The 19,342-nt window shown below is 37.2% G+C and overlaps 1 protein-coding gene across 1 annotated transcript in view; it reads right to left on the bottom strand.

The window, feature by feature from the left end:
• The window catches only part of KCNU1 (potassium calcium-activated channel subfamily U member 1), a 71,123-nt gene extending 52,214 nt beyond the window's left edge, over nucleotides 1-18,909 (bottom strand). The window contains 11 exon segments of the mRNA XM_063311371.1: nucleotides 116-221; nucleotides 1,157-1,267; nucleotides 3,416-3,507; nucleotides 5,215-5,385; nucleotides 6,596-6,671; nucleotides 8,069-8,144; nucleotides 10,077-10,188; nucleotides 10,874-10,964; nucleotides 15,231-15,292; nucleotides 17,823-17,921; nucleotides 18,685-18,909. Of these exon segments, the coding sequence (XP_063167441.1) occupies nucleotides 116-221; nucleotides 1,157-1,267; nucleotides 3,416-3,507; nucleotides 5,215-5,385; nucleotides 6,596-6,671; nucleotides 8,069-8,144; nucleotides 10,077-10,188; nucleotides 10,874-10,964; nucleotides 15,231-15,292; nucleotides 17,823-17,921; nucleotides 18,685-18,909 (1,221 nt within the window).
• Nucleotides 18,910-19,342: the final 433 nt, after the last annotated feature.

Here is a 19,342-nt window from a genome sequence, read left to right as displayed (position 1 = left end):
TAAGATGGGCGGCTATAGAAATCAAATCAAATCAAATCAAATCAATCAATAAATAAATTCCACTCTGTCTAATGTTTACACAGGACTATAATGCTCCATCCAATGCTGTCCTTACCTTAACTCTCAGAAGATCCTTAATATTTGTGACAGAACCTTGGAAAAAACTGGCATATGCAGAATAACATCTGAATACAGTTTCTAGTTCCAGAGGAGGGGGATTTCTATACAAGAAAAATATTGGAGAGAGAATAACAGCAACTATCAATTCTTTGATACAATAATTATCCTTCCGTAAACTACATATGGGAGTTATAGACCTTGCAAACATGTTGAAAGAATGACTTCTTGAGTCATGCAGCCTTAGTGTTATCGCAGTAGTCGTGGTCTAACCCTGCTTAATGCTGCTATCCAAAAGGTCACTGACCTAGGAGCAAATCCTATCAAACAGCCCAGAACTTGTTTCAGAGTCTGTAAGAACATGGAGATGACATATTAATAGAATGTTCTGTGGCTTTGTTGGCTGTATGTTTGACACCCCTCCGTTTGTGTGTGCCGACACAAATGTGTAGGGCTCCTTTGTATGAAGGTGAGACCTAATCGTCTCAAAGGCTTACTTTGGGAAGAGGCCAATAATCATGGGGGAAGAATTACCTGTTATGACTTTCCTTCCCTCTCACACATGCTTGAAGACATCCTAGGAAGGACAAAGCATTTAAACTAGTGTTCTTCAGGGGGAAAATAATCCTGCATTTATTTCAGTTCAAACTTCCCAGTCAGGAAGTGCCCAAATAGGACAAGTTCCATCCTGATGTCTTCCCTTTGGATTTAACTGAAGTATAGGAAGCCAGGGAGGGTAATACAGACTACTAGAAGGAAGACTGTACAGTGAAAGGCAAGACCGTCATAGACATCCACTGGCTACCTTTGATGTAGGTGGCCCTCTGCCCATGAGGATTTTGCCAAGATGATCTCCCCTTGTTTTAAACCAAAGTCTCTTTTGTCAAATAGAATGAGAACGGTAAGACGAAATGCATAACTGAAGACTGTTTTTTTCTTCTTTCTTTATTCTGCACAGTGGAATTATCCACAGCATTTTTGTGGAATGTTTCCCAGTTTGGAGAAGGAAGGCTGAGAGTAATAGCACCGTAATACTTACTCTCCCAAAAAGACAATCTCAGTTGCAGCTTCTCCTCTGATCTGAGCTATGAAGTCACTTAAGAAAGCAGTTACGCTGTGCAGAGTGATGTTGCCACAAACGACAATAAATCTACAGAAAGAAGACATGTTCACAACTCACTGTCTTGTTTTCAAGAACCAAGATGACAATTGGCATCTCACTCATAAGACTGGATTTTATTTAACAGTGTTTTTTTCCCCTTTATTTTCTAAACTGCTCTGGGAGGAAGCATGGTATAGAAATGAAAATGAACAACAAAATAGCAAGTTGTCAATGAGAAGTGCATTAAAGTGCATTTAGCGAACTGGAGAAAGTGCTCTCGTGTAAGGGTATGTGCTAATATCTGACACTGACTCTTCATTTTTATTTGGCTATGCTTTTCTGCCATTTCTTTTTAAAGCGGTTGTACTTTGAAACAGAGAATAATATATTGTTATTAACAGTAAACAGTTTCAATTCTATATGTACTTATCTAATGCAAATATTATGCAAGTATACAAATATTTATTTTGAATCCATTTAGATAACTATCATGCTTTTTTTTTAACCTGCTGTAATTTTTGTATGAGAAAAAAATATATTTTTCCTCCTTTTCTGTTTTTATTTTTACTTTTTTAAAAAACTCTTGTTATCAGTTTTTCTCTCCCTGTGGCAATGTATGTATTTCTATCATGATTATCTTTGTGTTTTGTTTCTTTTTTTTTTTTCTTTTCCATTATTATTTTAAAATCAAACAATCAGTCAATCAGTGGTTGTACTTTTTCAGGCAGGTAAAACTACTTTGGAAAAGAAGTTTTCAAAAGTGGTTTACATTTTCAGTGGGTTGGCCTTTAAAACAAACAAACAACAACAACAACAACAAAAAAACCCTAAGAAACAGGACCAAAATTATGTCATATGATTTCCTATAATGTTAATATTCAGAAGAAAACATTCAGTAAAATGGTTATATGCTAATGATGCCCATAAAGTGTGGCATAACATTCATATCATCAGTGACAGATATCAGAGAGGTATATGTCATTTATTCCTACAGTCTAGGGTTGTGATGTGATTCCTGAACATCCCATGCAGACAATATATGTTGGGAAGAAAAAAGATCTGATCTCAAGAAGGGTTGATACTTGCAAAGTATGTGCTAGGGAAAAAGAAGACAAAGATCGTCCTTTTTTCAATGTGTAACAATGCAGCAATTAAAACTGGAATTCCAGCCTAAACTGGATAATCCCCATTTCAGGGATGGATGAATGAGTCAAGTGTGGTTTAGCTTTCTTTCTTAGCTTTGCAAACTTCAAAAACAAAATGAAATAAAAAAAGTCCTTAAAATGTGCAATCATTTTGGTACACACCTCTCTTAAAACATTAATTTTCTCTCTTTTCTAACAGGGATGTATGATATACTCTATATGTGTGTACAGCATCCCTAACCCTATCCCTGTCCCTATCCTGATCCCTATCCCTGTCTATTCAGAAGGAACACATTTATCTTCAATGTAATTTCCAGGAATCAAGATTGACTTGCTCAAATCTTTACCTTTTGCAAAACAACTGTCTCTATAAGGTCACACATTTTTTTCCAACTTGGAAGTCATATGTAATAGTTATTCATTCATTTATTGATAAAACATCTCTCCTACTTTGTCCTCATTAAAATGAATCTCAAAGCAAGGAACATATTTTGCTTTCCTGGGGGAAGTTTGACTTTGGCATGGGATTGTCACATTCTGCTGCCTTTACGCAGTACACTTTGAGCCACTGTGATTAAATGGTTAAGGAACTGAAGCCCAAGTTCAAGTCTACCCTCCACTCACTGAATGACTATCTATCTCTGTCTCAGCACAACCTACCTCACAGGGCTATTGTTATGGGGAAAAAAAATCAGAGTAGGGTATATGATGCTTGCTAGTTTGAGCTCCAGAATAAAAGGTGGGATATACATCTAACAAAATAATTAATGCATATAACCTGATGACTGAATTAAACTATTTTCAGTTTGCACAATACATTAAATTACCCAAACAACAATGTAAACAGAAAAGCTCCAACCATGTCTAACAATAACCAAGCTAAACATGGTATTTAAATGCTAGGTCTTAAACTGATTTCATTAAGTATATTGTGTGAACAAATCCAATCTTTTTCTAGCAACAGAGATGTAATCAAGTAATGCTGTTTGCAATAAATGTCCATATTCAGAACTATAAAAGATGCAGTGAGGATGACATAAAAATTACTTACTTTCTGCCTTTCACAGATATGTAGGAACCCATGTAGAGTTTTCTACTTCCAACAATGTCTACCATTTCAGGCACCAAAGTTGCAAAGAGGATCTAGGTAATGGGAACCCAGTTTCAATAGTTTTCCAAGATTCATACAAAATGTGTATTTTTTTCTGTAGCAACTCAAACTGAATTTCAGGAAAAGTACGTCTTCATTTTTTTAAAAAAATAAATAAATCAATGAACAATTCAGTATATAAGTAGCCTTTCCCAACCTATTCTCCAGATGAGTGGACCAAATCTCCCAGAATTCTAACTTAGTATGACTGTTTGATTGTTTGTTTGTTTGTTTGTTTATTTATTTATTTATTTAAATTTATTGGCCACCCAACTTCTAGTATTGCTGTTGTCCATGACAGCTATGAATTTTTTGGAATTGTAACCCGACAGATCTGGTGGACACCAGATTGGAGCAGAAGAGATCCAGTCAAGTACAGCAAAAAGGCACAAACTGGGTGGGTGGGTGGGTGTGTCATTTCATTGTCAAAGTATACAGAAGGTCTGAATCTCCCTCCCCTTGCACAAGAAGGAAAAGAGCAGCACATACGTTTGAGGTGTGCACTAACTCATTCTTGTAATAACAAAACACGGGATATGTCAACCTCAGTCTGTTACTATATGCCACTCTCTTCTTGCTGTTACATTGAAAGGAACTGTTTGCAGCTGTTATTATTCATTCATAGGAAAGAGGAGGAACAACAAATACCTATAGATGAAAATAAAACCCATCCCCTAAGAGTGACTAGTCTAGAAAACTGATAAATTAACCCGTCAATTTCAGTTTCTCATTTTTTGATTCTTGCATTGGTTTCACCTATGTCTGCATAACTTGAGAATATAAGCATGTTAGTCTCTTTTTTTTTCTTTATGCATTTGTTTTTGGCTAGCAGGTTTCCTTAACATAGTATGTGGATGTCTGCATCAATATATATTTTCTGCAGTTTCCCTCTCACATGTATAGTGTGGATGCATTTTTTTAAAATGGAAAATTGCAATGCAACATTTGTAGAAATATTAACTTTAAAAGATTGGTTTGGAAATGGAAAGAAAAAAATGGTAAATTTGTATTAAAATCCCCACCATATTCATCTTTCCCCAAATCATAAACTTGGCATAAGATGGTGGACAGTGGGCACAGTACATCCATTTGTTGACTTCTCAACAATATTCAGGCCACCCCTATAAGCTGCCCAGAGTCACTTGTTGAGATGGGCAGCTATAGAAATCGAATGAATGAATGAATGAATAAATAAAAATAATATCCAAACTGACATAACTCAGAGCCTTTAAATATATCATACTGGTTTTGATTTACAGTTGCTGCATTATTTTGTTCTTTTTTTCTGTACCTTTAAAAAAAGGGAGGGTAGAAATTGTGCTTGAACGTACATATTTAAGATCAACCTAATTCTATTGATCATAGGAGAAGACTTCTGTTATTCCTGATCAACTCTGTTGATCACAGGACAAGACTCTATTATTCCTGCCTTGCATTATTACTGATTGTTCAAAAATTCCTGATTGTACCTAGTGAAATATCACACTATTATTGATTTGAGTACGTTATTCTTTACAAGTGAATAAAGTGATTGTAAGAATCTAAAGACCTTTAGAATCTTTAGATTCTTACAATCTCACTGCTTTCACACTTTATTAGCAAGCTCCACCTCTCAGGCACCTTATATGACAACAAAAATATATGAAGTGAAGCTGACTTAAATGCTCTGTGTTCATCCAAATCCTAATACAGTTCCTTACCAGACCACCAACAATGAAGAAAAGTATGAACACACGTCCTAAGGTGGTTTTGACCACTACATCTCCATATCCAACTGTAGACATAGTTACCATGATCAAATATAAGCATTCAAAGTAAGTCAAGCTTTGATGATTGCTTTGATATACCCAGGGATCTCCAGAATTCTCGATCTGCATAATAAATAGTATAACTTAAGAACTGTGGCAGACACAGCAGGGCATCTTCACTGACTGATACCATCCTAGTGTGCTTGTGACTCAGATTTTTCCCCCCTGTGTGGCTTATTTTTAATTCACACTAGTTGTGTTTGCACACCTCACTAGACTAGGCTAAAATGATGTCGAGGCAGTGTGTGATTCAGTATGCTGTAGATAGACCCAATTATTACAACTAGAGCTTACAGACAAACTAAAAATAAAATAAATGACATTTAGATGCCAACAAAATAATAATTACCTAAGAATATCCATATTATGATATTGAACATGTGAACCCAAGTCAATTGTTTACACATATTAACTGCTGATGTACAGACTTTTGCAACATTATATGTAACAAAGTTTTCTTGTCGAATAAAAGAAAGTTAACACAGACTTCATCAGAGTAACCTGGGACATGTAACAACTCTGGGAACCCAGTCATTGTATTTAACATGTTGTGTGAACTACACAATCTCCTTATACTATGATATAGGTTATATCATATACTATGATATGCCTGATCATAATATGTTATGTGAGTAGAGTAACTGTTTTGTTAACCCAAGATTATTGATTAGAATGCACCAGCTAATCAGTGGGTGTAATATAGAAAGCACTGAGGAGGGGAGGAATCATTTTAATTCAGGAGAAGCCTAAACAGATGAATTTCAGTAGCAGTTCAAGGTTGTTGAACATGAGAGCATTTGGGATTTTGAAAACATATTGTGGGCATCACCACAAATGGATGCCAGGAGAGTACAGTCAGACACAAAATGGCAAGAAGACTGAAGCAAAAGCTGTGCAGTCAAAAAGAGATTCTCTTGAATATGCAAATGTTTGGCATGCAATACCCAAAACATCAAATAAAGCTTGCATTGATGTTTCACATGTTATTGTTTTAAAAAAAAATCACTGATCCCTACCCCGGCTGGCATCTATAGAGCAAAAAATATTGGATCCAATGTTAGCTTAAGTTAATGTAAGCTTAAGTTAAAAGGTAGTTTGGGTAGCATCTCATGTTGAAACTAGAGAATGCAAGCAGATACAAAGTCAAAGTCTGTGGTTTTATTTGAGTCAAACAACAATTCAGTCAGGATATTAAGTGTGAAATCTACCTTAACTGCTAAATGACCAGACATTTGCTTTCACGGGCATTTGGATAAGGCATTGTGATACATACCCAGTAAAGAAATCCTGCAGCTGTGAGCCATGTACTGACAAATGCAGCTAGTAGTTTAGACAACTTGATGGCAGTACTGAACATGCAAGGAAAGGGTTGATATGAATGAGTTTCAAAGAAACAGGTGCAATATTCACCTCCACTTATTTCTTTGAGGGTCCTCCAAGTGAGGCACTATATAATTAATGTTCTTAACTCAAGTGGACATTGATTGATTAATTCATTACATTTCCTGTCCTGTTTCTGGCCCTGTAGATCCCACAGTGGCCAATGGAGGGAGACAACTAATAATCATATTGTAAATGCAAGGTTTTCACTTCCCTTCCTGCTACTGAAAATGGAATCAATGCATTAGAGGTCTTTTATCGGCCCATTACAGTCCTGTTCGAATTGCTAACTTTCATATACAGTAGAGTATCAGTTTGTTATAGGGTTCAGTTCTTTGTACCTCAATTCTTTCAACCTCTATTACCACAAGCATGCTCTTTTAATAAAACACTACTACAGAGCAATCTTGGTGGCAGTTGTGTAGTGTATATAGATTTGTGTGTCCTTTCCCAATAGGATCACTGACAGCATCAAGAGAAAATTCCTTAAGGGAAACCTGAAATCTAACTGAAGCCATCAGAGCCCAAGGGTGAAGCACCTTAAAAAGCCCAACTTTTACACTCACATCTTTTACAAGTCTCACAGCTAAACCCAGAAAAAAATGCATGTTGATAAAAGGAAGCATCAGATCTAGTCTTTGGTAACATGAAGACAGATAACATTGCATTAGCACAACACACTGTGGGTGGACTTACTGTATGAGCCACATAAGCCTGTTCTGGCCAAACCAGGTCCTCCTCCTAAGTTTGTGTTGACCAACAAGTAGCTGGGAGCAACAAAGGCATGGTAGAGGCCTAACCATGAGCCAGAATCAATGGAGAGCCATGAACAAGCAGTAAAACAGACTTGCAAGCTGTACTGTTGGGCAAACATGAAAACAGCTGGGAGTTGTTAATTGGAGGTAAACTCTGAGCAGACTTGATGTGCTTCTATATAAGACATTTTAGAGCATGTTGGAAGCAGACCAATAACTGAGTGGTCTGAGTGGGAACTATGTTCAAGAGAGTACAGAATAAGGCTTGGAAGGCTTGGACAAACAGGCAAACCAGGAAAAAAAATGAATTCAATTGTTTTGGGTTTTTTTTACTGGAAAGTCCAGGAGGGATTAGTTCACCCTCAAGAAATTTCTGCATAGGAAGCCTTAAAGACAATTTTATTTAGATGATTAGGGGCACACAATTCAGCTAACCTGGGCAGGACTAGCAGCCCTCTCTTGAAATTAGGACAAAGGACATCAACGTACTCTGAGCTAGAGACAGACTCTGAGTTTACTCTAGCTAGCCAGTATGCAGAAGCCAGCTGGAAACAAGAGAGAGGGAGAAGGGTTACTGGCAAGACCAATGACTCAAAGAAAGTTTGGCTTACCCACTAGTGGTGACTTGGAGGAACTGTAATATTTTGGGAAGTTCCATCAATCTCAGTGCTCTTAGGAAGCGTAAACCTATAAAGAGGAGGAAGTGATGAAATAGGTGAAATTCTGTTTTTTGTCTCTATTTAAGTGATTGCAATATGGCCACAATACTTAGGCTGAAATAATGCATATCTATTTAACTAATTTATTGGGCAGTAGATGGTATTATTATTATTATACAAATACTATTATTATTATTATACAAATACTATTATTATTATTATTCTAACACTCAAATGCATTTGATATTTAATGGTTGCCATAAATATATTTGGTCACATTTAATGCCATATTAAATATGGCATATTACAGAAAATCTGAAATTACTGCATTCCACAAACAGTTGAATCAAAATGGCCCCCACTTGACCAGCCCACTTTTTGACAGTTTAGAAAAGGAAATCCTTTATTCACTGAGAATTCACTTGTCCTTCACAAAATCTTCCTTCTAATTTCTCAGAGGTTTTAGGACAAAAACAACATAAACTTTTGATCTTCTCTCTTTTTCTCAGGATGTTTTAGAATTTCCTTCAAATTTCTCTTGATGGAGTTTCTATGCTTTATTGCTGGCAATGGCAGTGAATTCTCCTTCTGGTAATATTTCCATTATATCTCTCCCTTACTATGGTTGTCCCTATAACCAGACTGAAAAAGCTCAGTGGAAGGAGGTCCCATGTCCTTGGAATTTAACAAACAGGACACCAGCACACTGTCTTTGTCTACCTGACTGCAGTAAAAGTAATGCAAGAATACCACATTCCACCTATGAGGATGTCATCAAAATGTTCTTTTGAAAGAAATTTCAAAAGGAAATTATCATTGAATTACATAAGAAGCAATATGGAAAAAAAAATGCAGGAAGTGTTTTCTTCAGGGCACTGATTAAAACCTTTCTTGACAACCACTGGAGGAACAGTGTTGATGCTTAGCAAGGTCAGCTGTTACCTCTGCAAGGTGTCAACATTTTTGATACCCTTTCTCTTTTAGCACAATTCCAACATTACCTTTGACAAAAAGTAAATATGTGCTAGTTGTATATTGATATAGAATGTTACACTGCTAGAGGACCAGTGGGGGAAAAATGGTTTTCTCTCCAATTGTTAGCAACTGAATTTCTAATAGCATTTGGAGAAGGGCTTCAAAGGAAATTCTTACGGTTGCATGAGAAACTCTTTGTGATCCTCCCTTATCTCAGTGTAGATGAATAGTCGAAGTTGTGAATGACTTTATGCTATTACTCAAGTAGAATCTAGGTATTTGGACTGAGATCTACCTAACTTGGTTGTCTTCTGACTAGCCATTATACAGAAAGAGTTCGAATCCTAATTACAACCTGGGTCAGAAGCAAGGCCATGAAGTAATGTTTTTATTTATTTGTGTAAAATGTGTAGTTTGACTTGCAAACAACTCTTTCATTAACTTGGTAAGAAGAATTGCCTCTGTAATCCAACCCTGTATTTTTAAAAACATATTAAACAAGTTTTACATTTTTGCTGTTATTTTAGATCTCACTAAGGCTACTAAATCTTGCCTGTGAAAAACCAGATGACCAGGTGGTGATACCCAGAAAACTCTTTTTATTTTATTTTATTTTATTTTATTTTATTTTATTTTATTTTATTTTATTTTATTTCTTTTTTTTTTTTTTGCCACCATCTAATCTTTTAGATTGTTGCAGCTCAGTTGTGGCAGTTCTACACATCACATAAGTTTGGGGAGATGGTTTAGGAAGCTCTTGTTTTTTAATTGTGTGATTCTTATTGTAGAGCTTACACTACATTTTGCATATATTTCCCATCTCAAAATGGCTCCAGATTCTGAGTGTTTTCAGCCATCATTGTCAAAGAAAGTTCAAGGGCCACAGAAGGGAACTTGGCAGCCATGTTCCAAGTTTCTGCTTTTCCTCTCTCTGGTTTTTCCACAACTCGTACTGTAGAACAGTAGAATTTTGATGTGTACTTACCAAGCCAATTTCTTCCTAAATAGAAGGCTATACAGACTGGAGTTATGGTGAAGAAATCCACAATGGAATTAAGTTCCAGCCAAAATTTTAGCTTGTCACTTGCTGCCAAAAACTAAGAAACAAACACAAAAACACACAAAACCACAGCACTGCACAAAGTCAGAGATCATAAAACTCTTCTCTCCCTATCTGGTCTTTTTTCTTCGTGATCTGATCAGACTTTGGAAGAGAAGAGGCAATGTGAAAAGAGGGCCCACGGTCTGAGTGATATAGTCAGTTTTCCCCAGGTTTAATGTAGGAAATCGATAGTTTTATCAGTGAAATAATTTGTCAAGTCTTATTTTGTGCATATTCCCATTTTCCAACATTCTGCTCATTCTATTCCATATCTTCACCAGCTTGCAATTTTTTTTTTAAACATTTTTTTCCCTGCATATTTCTCTTAACTGACACAATCTTTTTACTCATTATAATTTATGGGTACCTTTTTGTCAAAGCAATGTGATTTTGTGTGCACATTTTCACGGATATACCCATTGTGGTATGCACTTTTCTACAAATGCATTTTAAAAAGATACTCAGAAAGCTGGCAAAATTTGGAAGAGTATGAATATTACAGAATAATTGCATTGATATTCAGTTGGTTTAGGAAAATGAGAAGTAGGATGTTTGTTTACAACCTACATTACAATGCAAATTTAAACAAATTTCTAACCATTCCTAGATCTCTCCCTCATATTCTCTTTCTCCCCCCATTAGACCCTTTTAAAATATTTTTAAGTGCAAATATTTCTTACCCGCAATCCAAAGTAAATGAGGAAAAATATATTAAAGAATAGATCAATTGTAACTGTCGGGTCATCAAAGGAGAGACAAAACTCTTCAACACTGCAGAAAGGGGAGAAGGAGTAATTGTTTATATTAAGGTAGGACTTTCATGATTTTTTTGGAATCAGCATGAGGCAGTTTCTTAAAAATCAGGTTGCATATTTTTGTCAGAACAGCACTCCTCGAAATCATTTTAATAAAAACTAAAAATCAGAGCAGGAAGAGAATTGGAGATTAGAATTCAGGGTCATGTGTTTGAGTTCATTGGTGAGAAAAAAGACACATCTTCACGCAGCATGAAATTCATTTCTGGGAGATGAAAACGTGAGTGATTGACTGTGAATTACCCTTCCCCACCTGGGCATCCCCAGATGTGTCGACTCCATATAAAACTCCTCCACCCCTCTATGCTGCACGGCTGGGACTCAGCTCATTGCCCAGGCAGAAAAGAGAGCTGATTCTTAAGCTGGAAAGCCTTCCTCAGAGCAAAGGAAAGAGCCAGAGGCTACACAAAGAAGGAGTTGCTTATATGCACACAGCTGAGTTGTACAGTATATTGTGGGCATATACTAGAGCAGGAAAACAGGCCTCAGGTGGTGCTGCCAGATCTGTTTACTTCCTTGGTTAGGCATTTATTTTGAATGTTACCATTTCAATCCAAAAATATTATTCCTATGCATGTATATGCAAATAGACCACTTTATTTCACAAAGAAGAATTATAGGTTTATTTATTACTCAGGGACAAGAGAAATTCTACAGGTGTCAGTGATAAAACAAAATGCTGGTAAAATGAGACCTGAATCATGATGTATCAGGATGGTGCAAATGACACAACTATGTAATGACATCACAAAGTCTGATGGAAGTACCTAAAGGGTGTTATTTGTATGATGATGTCAAAAATGCATGTCATCATCTGCCCCTCCTTGCCCCCTGTGGATGCCATGGAAAATACAGATTATGCTTCATACACACACACACGCACACACACACACACACACACAACAAAGGAAATCATGTTGGCTCCTGCACAGCAGAACACTGAGTGCTTGACTCCTCCAATATAAAGCATGTGATATTAACATGAAAGGTAGATTTAATTGGATGATTCAAAAGCTGGCAGCATTTGAGCCAAGCCATATGCACACTGTATGCTGCATAATATCAACAAGTTGAATTTCAAATTTCATTTGACATTTTTGACACTTTCCACATTTTGTGCTGTTGACAAGTGAGGAATGACAGAATGAAATGGCCAAAGCTGGTTTGATTTGTGCTTTGCAAAATGATGGTTCTGCTTTTTCCAACCAAGTGGGGGAAAAAATACTATATTTTTTTAATGTAGCTTATACCTTTCAACAGTGGCCTATGTTCCAGCTATAAGTATCTAACAGAAACAGTACTTGTTTTCACAGCATAGGTATACTCCAGAAGCTTGTGGGAAAGCACATCCTGAATTTAGGATACTGATACTTAAATGCACTAGCTTGAATTTTCAAAGTACTGTAGGAGAGTATGGATATTGTATAGGTAGCCCTCACTTAACAACCATTTGTTTAGTGACAGTTCGGACTTACAATGGTGCTGAAAAACCCGACTTGCAACCGGTCCTCACATGACTGTCACAGTGTCCCCGCAATCATGTGATCACAATTTGGCCACTTGGCAACTGGTTCACATGTATGACCACTGCAGTGTCCCATGGTCATGTGATTGACATTTTTTACTTTCCCAGCTGGCTTCTGGCAAGCAAAATCAATGGGGACCACATGATTCACTTAACAACCATATGGTTCACTTAAGGCCTGCAGTGATTTTCTTAACAACTGCTGTAAAACAGGTTGGAAAATTGGAGTGGATTTGCTTAATGACCACTTTGCTTAACAACCAAAATTCCAGTCCCAATTGTGGTCACTAAATGAGGACTACCTGTAGCTTAATGCAAACGTACTAGACTAAAACAATAATTAATTGTACTGTTACTTAGTGATAATGCAGACAGATAGATTGGATGGATGGATGGATGGATGGATGGATGGATAAGACAGACAGACAGACAGACAGACCATAGAACTGTCAGTAGGGATGTAAAACAATAATACTTTCTGGGAATGAATCTGAGTTCTTTCTTCCCAATTGAACCATAATTTTGGAAGATGATTGAGTTTTTTCTTTGTTTTAGAACCAAATGTTCTACATGTTCATAACAGTGTGGGGCTCTCCTTGGATGCTGGTTTCCTTTTGCAGTGCTTTCTGGAATGACTGCATGACTAAAGAACAGTGTGTCAAATATCATACCAGGAAGTGCTGCAAAGCAGCTGCATAGCCTCTGCAGAGACCTCGCTGCTATAAGTGTGCAGGGCATTTCTGCAGTGACAGGAAAGAAATGAGCCTCCAGTTGTCCCCTGCCCCTAAACAGACAACAGCTTTTAGGCTGAGATATCCAGATACACTAGTTTAGTGTAGTGGTTAAGGTACCAGGCTAGAAACAGGGAGACTATGAAAACTGCAGGAACTAGTCCAGGCACTCGCCAGGAGTCAACATTGGCCGGAAGGCACCAAAATAAATAAATAAATAAATAAATTCCAGATGTAAATCTGGCAGAATCAAAATCTGCCCTGTAAAGTAGAAGGTAAAATGGACCATATTTGCATGGATCTGCACATTCTATAATAATCAAGGGAGCCTCTATGGTAGAATATGTAACAACAATTTTACTTCACCTACATTTATTTCATTAATTTCTAGGATCAGGTCAAACTCTGGTTTTAAATTTTAAAACTCTTCTCTATCACCAGACAAACTTGCCTAAGTAAGATATCACCATGGACTGGAAGCCATTAATCCAGTATTGATTAGGAAGAAGATCAGTGTAACAACCCAAGTACTATACAGTCAAATGCAAAACCAATATATAGTATGTAGGTTTCATAGGTTCTGATTCTTTTTGCATACTTTCTATGTAAAGCAGGAGTCTTGTCTGTTTTGTGAAGGCAGCATGGATTTCACTGGTTGATTAGTTTGGAAGAGTTCTTATCAGTCAGAGAACCAGCTCTCACAATAACTTAATACAAGATCAGAAGCTTTAAATGCAGAATAGCCAAAGTTTAAAATTTGGCATCTCCAGGTCCTGTAGGTATAAGAAAGAAGTCCATTGGTAAAGTGTTGCCATCCATGGCAGACAGGGATAGAATCTGTAGGTTTCTTGAAGCTGAGCATGGTGTATGAATGCAACCAAGTGTGGCTTATCCCAAAGCATGGTTAAAAACATGATTTAGGATTATGTGCAAAGTTAACAGGTAATGGGCTAGGTAGATTAGTAATGTTAGCTGTCATAAAGAAACATCCTATGTCCCTCTAGTACTTAGATCAGTCTCTGAATCTGTTTTAAGTCTCTCAGTTTTCCTATCCAAAATATGCAACATAATTATCTTATAATAATTTGAGTTGACATATTGAGTATTATGAGGTTGATTTGATTTGGCTTAGTATGCTTTGTGAACCCAGTTTGTAAGATTTGGTTTATGCTTAGTGTAATCTGTGATTCTGACTAATGGTTTATCCAATAAATGTATGAATCAAGTCATATTGTTAGACTATTCGTTTATCTAGTTCATTTTTGTGTACACTGACAGCAGCTTTTATGTTTCAGACAGGATATTTTTTCAATCTTCTCTGATGATTTCAGGTATCAAACCAGAGATCTTTTTTATGCCAACACTGAGCAAGAAAATACAAGAAATGAACTCTTTTGAGTAATCCTAAGGATGTTACATTTTCTTCTAACAGAAGCCTGCTAGACCTATTTAAACACCCATCCAGCATAATTTTTGTATAGCAATTTTCAAAATGGTTCCATAAATCAAATTACTTAACAATTTATCAATTTATTGTTGCCTACAGTAGATGGCAGCAGATGGTCAAGGTAAGTAGCATGAGATGTGATTCATACTTGAATGGGAAACCACCAGAAAATTCCAGGGCTGTGGGCTAGACTGGAAATTTAACACACACACAGACAGACACATCCTAGAAGGAGGCAACAGCAAATCATTTCTGCATTTTTGCAAGAAAATATGCACATGAAATAACTAGGGGTTGAACTCAATTTAAGTGAGACTTTTTTAAAATTAATCATGTTTAGTATATTACCTTCCACTGATTAAATGTTTTTTTTTAACCAAAGGAAAGAAAGAGGGAGAGAGAGACAGGAAAACAAAAACAAAAACTATATTTTGATAAAAATAAATACAGAAATGGGAAATACATTTTTTTTGTTTTGAAAAAAGATGTACATAGGGTAAATTACTGTGTTCTAATTACCTGTAACAGTTGATGAAGTAAATGATGAGCGACCCAATACTAAACAGGAACACCAGTATTACCTAAAAGAGAAACAGACATATAATTAGTTTAACCTCTATGCGTCAACCTGATTCAGAACTAGAGGTCTCTTGGGTTTCTAAGCCCAGGGCCACATCTGGCATTTGAATGTCACACTGGATCTCACACTCAAGAACTATTGAGTAGGATAAGAAACAAAACTCTATTTGATGTCCTCCATTACCACTTCAATGTAATGAACATGAAATATAATCTACTGATTATCTCCAGTTCTTTATAACAATTTCCCTTTTTGGCCACCCTTAAACTTTTCAATTAACTAAGTATGTGTGGAATTTTAGGGAGCTACACCTAAGGTTTTGAGAGGGTGCATGCTCTTCCAAGGCCTCAGTTTGTTGGCATTTCACTGAAATACGTGAGTGGAGATCTGCATTTTGTTTTTTTCATATGAAAATGGCTTTGCATTTCTAGCAGTGAGTGCAGTTTGCTTTGCTATTTGCAAGCACACAGACACACACACTCTTTTCTGTTGGAAAGCCGCTTTGCTATTTCTCTTACAACAATACTGTTTTCTTTCTGTACAAAATCTCTGGCTCATACAAAACTCATATTCCTCCTTGATGGTTTCTTCCCCTCTCTTGTCTCATCTTATTCTATTTGTTTTTATCTTGCTGCGCTTCTCCTTTCCTTCATAACTCCACCTTATGATGATCTTCTTCCTCACTGGTTTCCCATTCACTCCTAGGTCAACAGAAGTTTCTCATCATGGCCTTCACAACCAGATGTAACCTGGGTCTCAATTTCTTTCTGTATTTCCATCCCTTTCCATGACCTTCACTTACTGAACCCCATTACAATTGATTAACTGATTATGCACCATCAAGTCAGTATCAGCTCTTAGATATGACAGAGATCGATCTCATCCAGGATGATCTGATCACAACCTGGTCCTTTGGGTCTTCGAATGGTGCATCCATTGCTGCTATAATCAAGTCCGTCCACATTGCTGCTGGTTATCCTCTTCCTATTTATTTATTTGTCACATTTCTCTACCACCCATCTCACACACACGATATTTCTTCTCTTTTCTTTCACCTTTCCCAGCATTATAGACTTCTCAACATCAGTTGCATAATGTGTCCAAAATATGATAATTTGTGCCTGGTCATTTGTGCCTCAAGTAAGAACTCTGGATTATTTGTTCTATGATCCATTTGTTTGTTTTCTTGATTATCCATGGTATTCTCAAGCACCTTCTCCAACAACAAAGTCCCATTAATATTCTTTCTATCCTGCTTCTTCAACATTCACTTCCAGCCATTACAATTAATCTCCCCAAATCTCCGCTTCCATAATCTAACCAGTCCTTTCCCCTCATTTCCATTGTCCCTATTTCTGAACTGCCTTTGCTTCCTTTTTTACTTATTTAAATCCTTCCTCAAATTTCAACTGTTCTGTGAAGGGTTTACCCCAGCTCTTTATATTATACATCCTTACTGTTAAGCTGATTGAAGAGCTAAGCAAAGTCAAACATGGCCAAAATTTGGATGGGAAACCACTAGGAAATCCCAGTGGTATTATTGTATAGGAAATTGAAACATCCTGGATGAAGGCAGAGGCAGACTTTTGTCCTATTGTTGCAAAGGAAACATAATGTCCATGTTCATGAATTCACCTGAAACTGAATCTAATTCAGATGAGATTCCATATGTAACTGTGGTGAACACATAGCCATCCTTCCCTTCATTATGTGTGTATTCAGCATTTCATTTGGATTCCACTTTATGATAAAAATATTCATGATTAAATTCACATAATAAGTAATGGTTTAAAATTAATGTAGACTTTCCCATCCTCTTTAGTTTTCCTTGTGTTTATTTTTGGAGTGTAAGGTACTTGATTTGACGTGGTGGCGCTGCGGGTTAAACCGCTGAGCTGTCGATCGGAAGGTCGGCGGTTCGAAACCGCGCGGCGGGGTGAGCTCCCGTTGCTCGTCCCAGCTCCTGCACACTAAGCAGTTCGAAAACATGCAAATGTGAGTAGATCAATAGGTACCGCTTCGGCGGGAAGGTAACGGCGTTCCGAGTCGTCATGCTGGCCACATGACCCGGAAGTGTCTATGACAACGCCGGCTCCAAGGCTTAGAAACGGAGATGAGCACCGCCCCCTAGAGTCGGATTCAACTGGACTTTACGTCAAGGGAAACCTTTACCTTTACCTAAGGTACTTGAAATAATAGACCTATTAAACCTGTTTTAGTAAACAAAGCAGTGATCTTATCAGTCATATATTTTTCCATGACACTCCATTTCATCTTTAGTGGGTCATTTGGAATCCTTTCTTGTAAGGGTTTATTACCACTTTTCCTTCTGCATTTTTACAAACCTTGGGACATCTTTAGACTTGCTGATGCCTTCCTCCTGTGCATGGAAAACTCTATTTTAGCAACCTAAGCATTGGCTTTTGTGCCTGATCATCAAATACTGATGTAACCATTAAATCATTCTGCAGTATAACTTCTTATAATGAATGCTTGCCTATAACATTTTGGCCACCTTAAAAATAACTCACCAGAATACGGCCTACAGAAGTCTGAGCTGAGATCATCATTAGCACCCAGTCTTGAAGATGTCCTTTCCAGAACGTCAGCAAGGGCATCTTATTAAACAGCTATCAAGATAAAAATTAATGTTCAACTTTACACTGCTTGTCTACATTAAAATAAGAGTATTACTTAACTGCCCTCAGTGTGCATCTTGCATGGTGCAGTGCCAACCATTTATTCTGCAATGTTTTGAAAACTATTCTCATCCAAACAGATTTATTTATTTAGCTTTTGCATACCACAATTCAACCCCAAAGGTCTTCCTTTCCACTGAGTTTTGTTATCATTATGAACCATAAAGCATGGGCATCTGGAAAGGGATGGAGAGAAATACACCCCCCCAAAAGTACCTGCAACAAAAATGCCAGTACCCCATCACGTTCTTATAATAGAAAATAAAATCAGAAACCTATTTGCCAAAAAGAAACTTAAAAGTTCTCAGGAAATGGAAGGGCACCCAGATCTATCATTTTATAGTTATATATCCTGCTTCTTTTTTCCAGGTGTGTTGAAGTTCAAATGGGGGTATTGTAGGGTTTGTTTTCTTCAGGGGAGGGAGAGTGGGAGTCCACAGGTAACTAGGGAACACTGTAAGTAAGCCATGAATACCAAATGGATACACCAACAAGATGCAGTCAAAGGACTGACCCCTGATCAGAATTCTTAGAAGGGCCCCTGCACCCAAGATATTTCACTTCCACAACATGTAACTATCTATCCGATTTTGAACTTCATGTGTAAGCTGTGCAATACTCATATATATATAATCATAGCAGAGTTTCCAGCCACATAGTCTTCCCCTTTCCATGACTTACAGAGGACACTTACCTGAAATTGGATGGAGTATCTAAAGCAGCAGTAATGTAATATGTTTCGGATTACCCTGACCACCATGATGATAATGATGCCTCCCACAAAAATAGACAGACAAGAAGTGATAAAGGCCAGCTGGACATAAGCAGTACAGTGGCCTCCAAAACCTTGAGACCAGAGGTCTATCATATTAGCAGCACTGATGACCTTTGCCTTCCTGCCCATTTCTTCCACTTCCATTTTGTTCCCTTGGGGGGAGAGAGAGAGAGAGAGAGAGAGAGAGAGAGAGACCTTGTAGGGCCACAAATATCACATAGAAGCCATATTGTTCCCTTGGGGAGTTCTAAGAAATAGCATTTCTCTGTAGAATCTTTATGATGTCACTGCCACTATACAACAATGTCACTGTCACAGAGAGAGAGAGAGAGAGAGAGAGAGAGAGAGAGAGAGACCTTGTAGGGCCACAAATGTCACATAGAAGCCATAGGCTTGAATAGAAAATTTGTTTCCCTCCAGATATTTTGCACCATATGTCACATTATTCCTATCCAATTGGCAGATAGGCCAAGGCTTATTCTCTTTACATTTATTTACATGATGTTTATCCATGGTCAGCATGCTCAAAGAGGCTTATAGCATTTGCAAAGTTTATCAGGTTTCCAATTTGCATCCA

The sequence above is a fragment of the Candoia aspera genome, chromosome 9 (assembly GCF_035149785.1).
Source record: "Candoia aspera isolate rCanAsp1 chromosome 9, rCanAsp1.hap2, whole genome shotgun sequence".
Lineage (NCBI taxonomy): Eukaryota > Metazoa > Chordata > Lepidosauria > Squamata > Boidae > Candoia > Candoia aspera.
The sequence above is the reverse complement of the archived record's forward strand: the minus strand, read 5'-3'. Positions and strand labels throughout refer to the sequence as shown.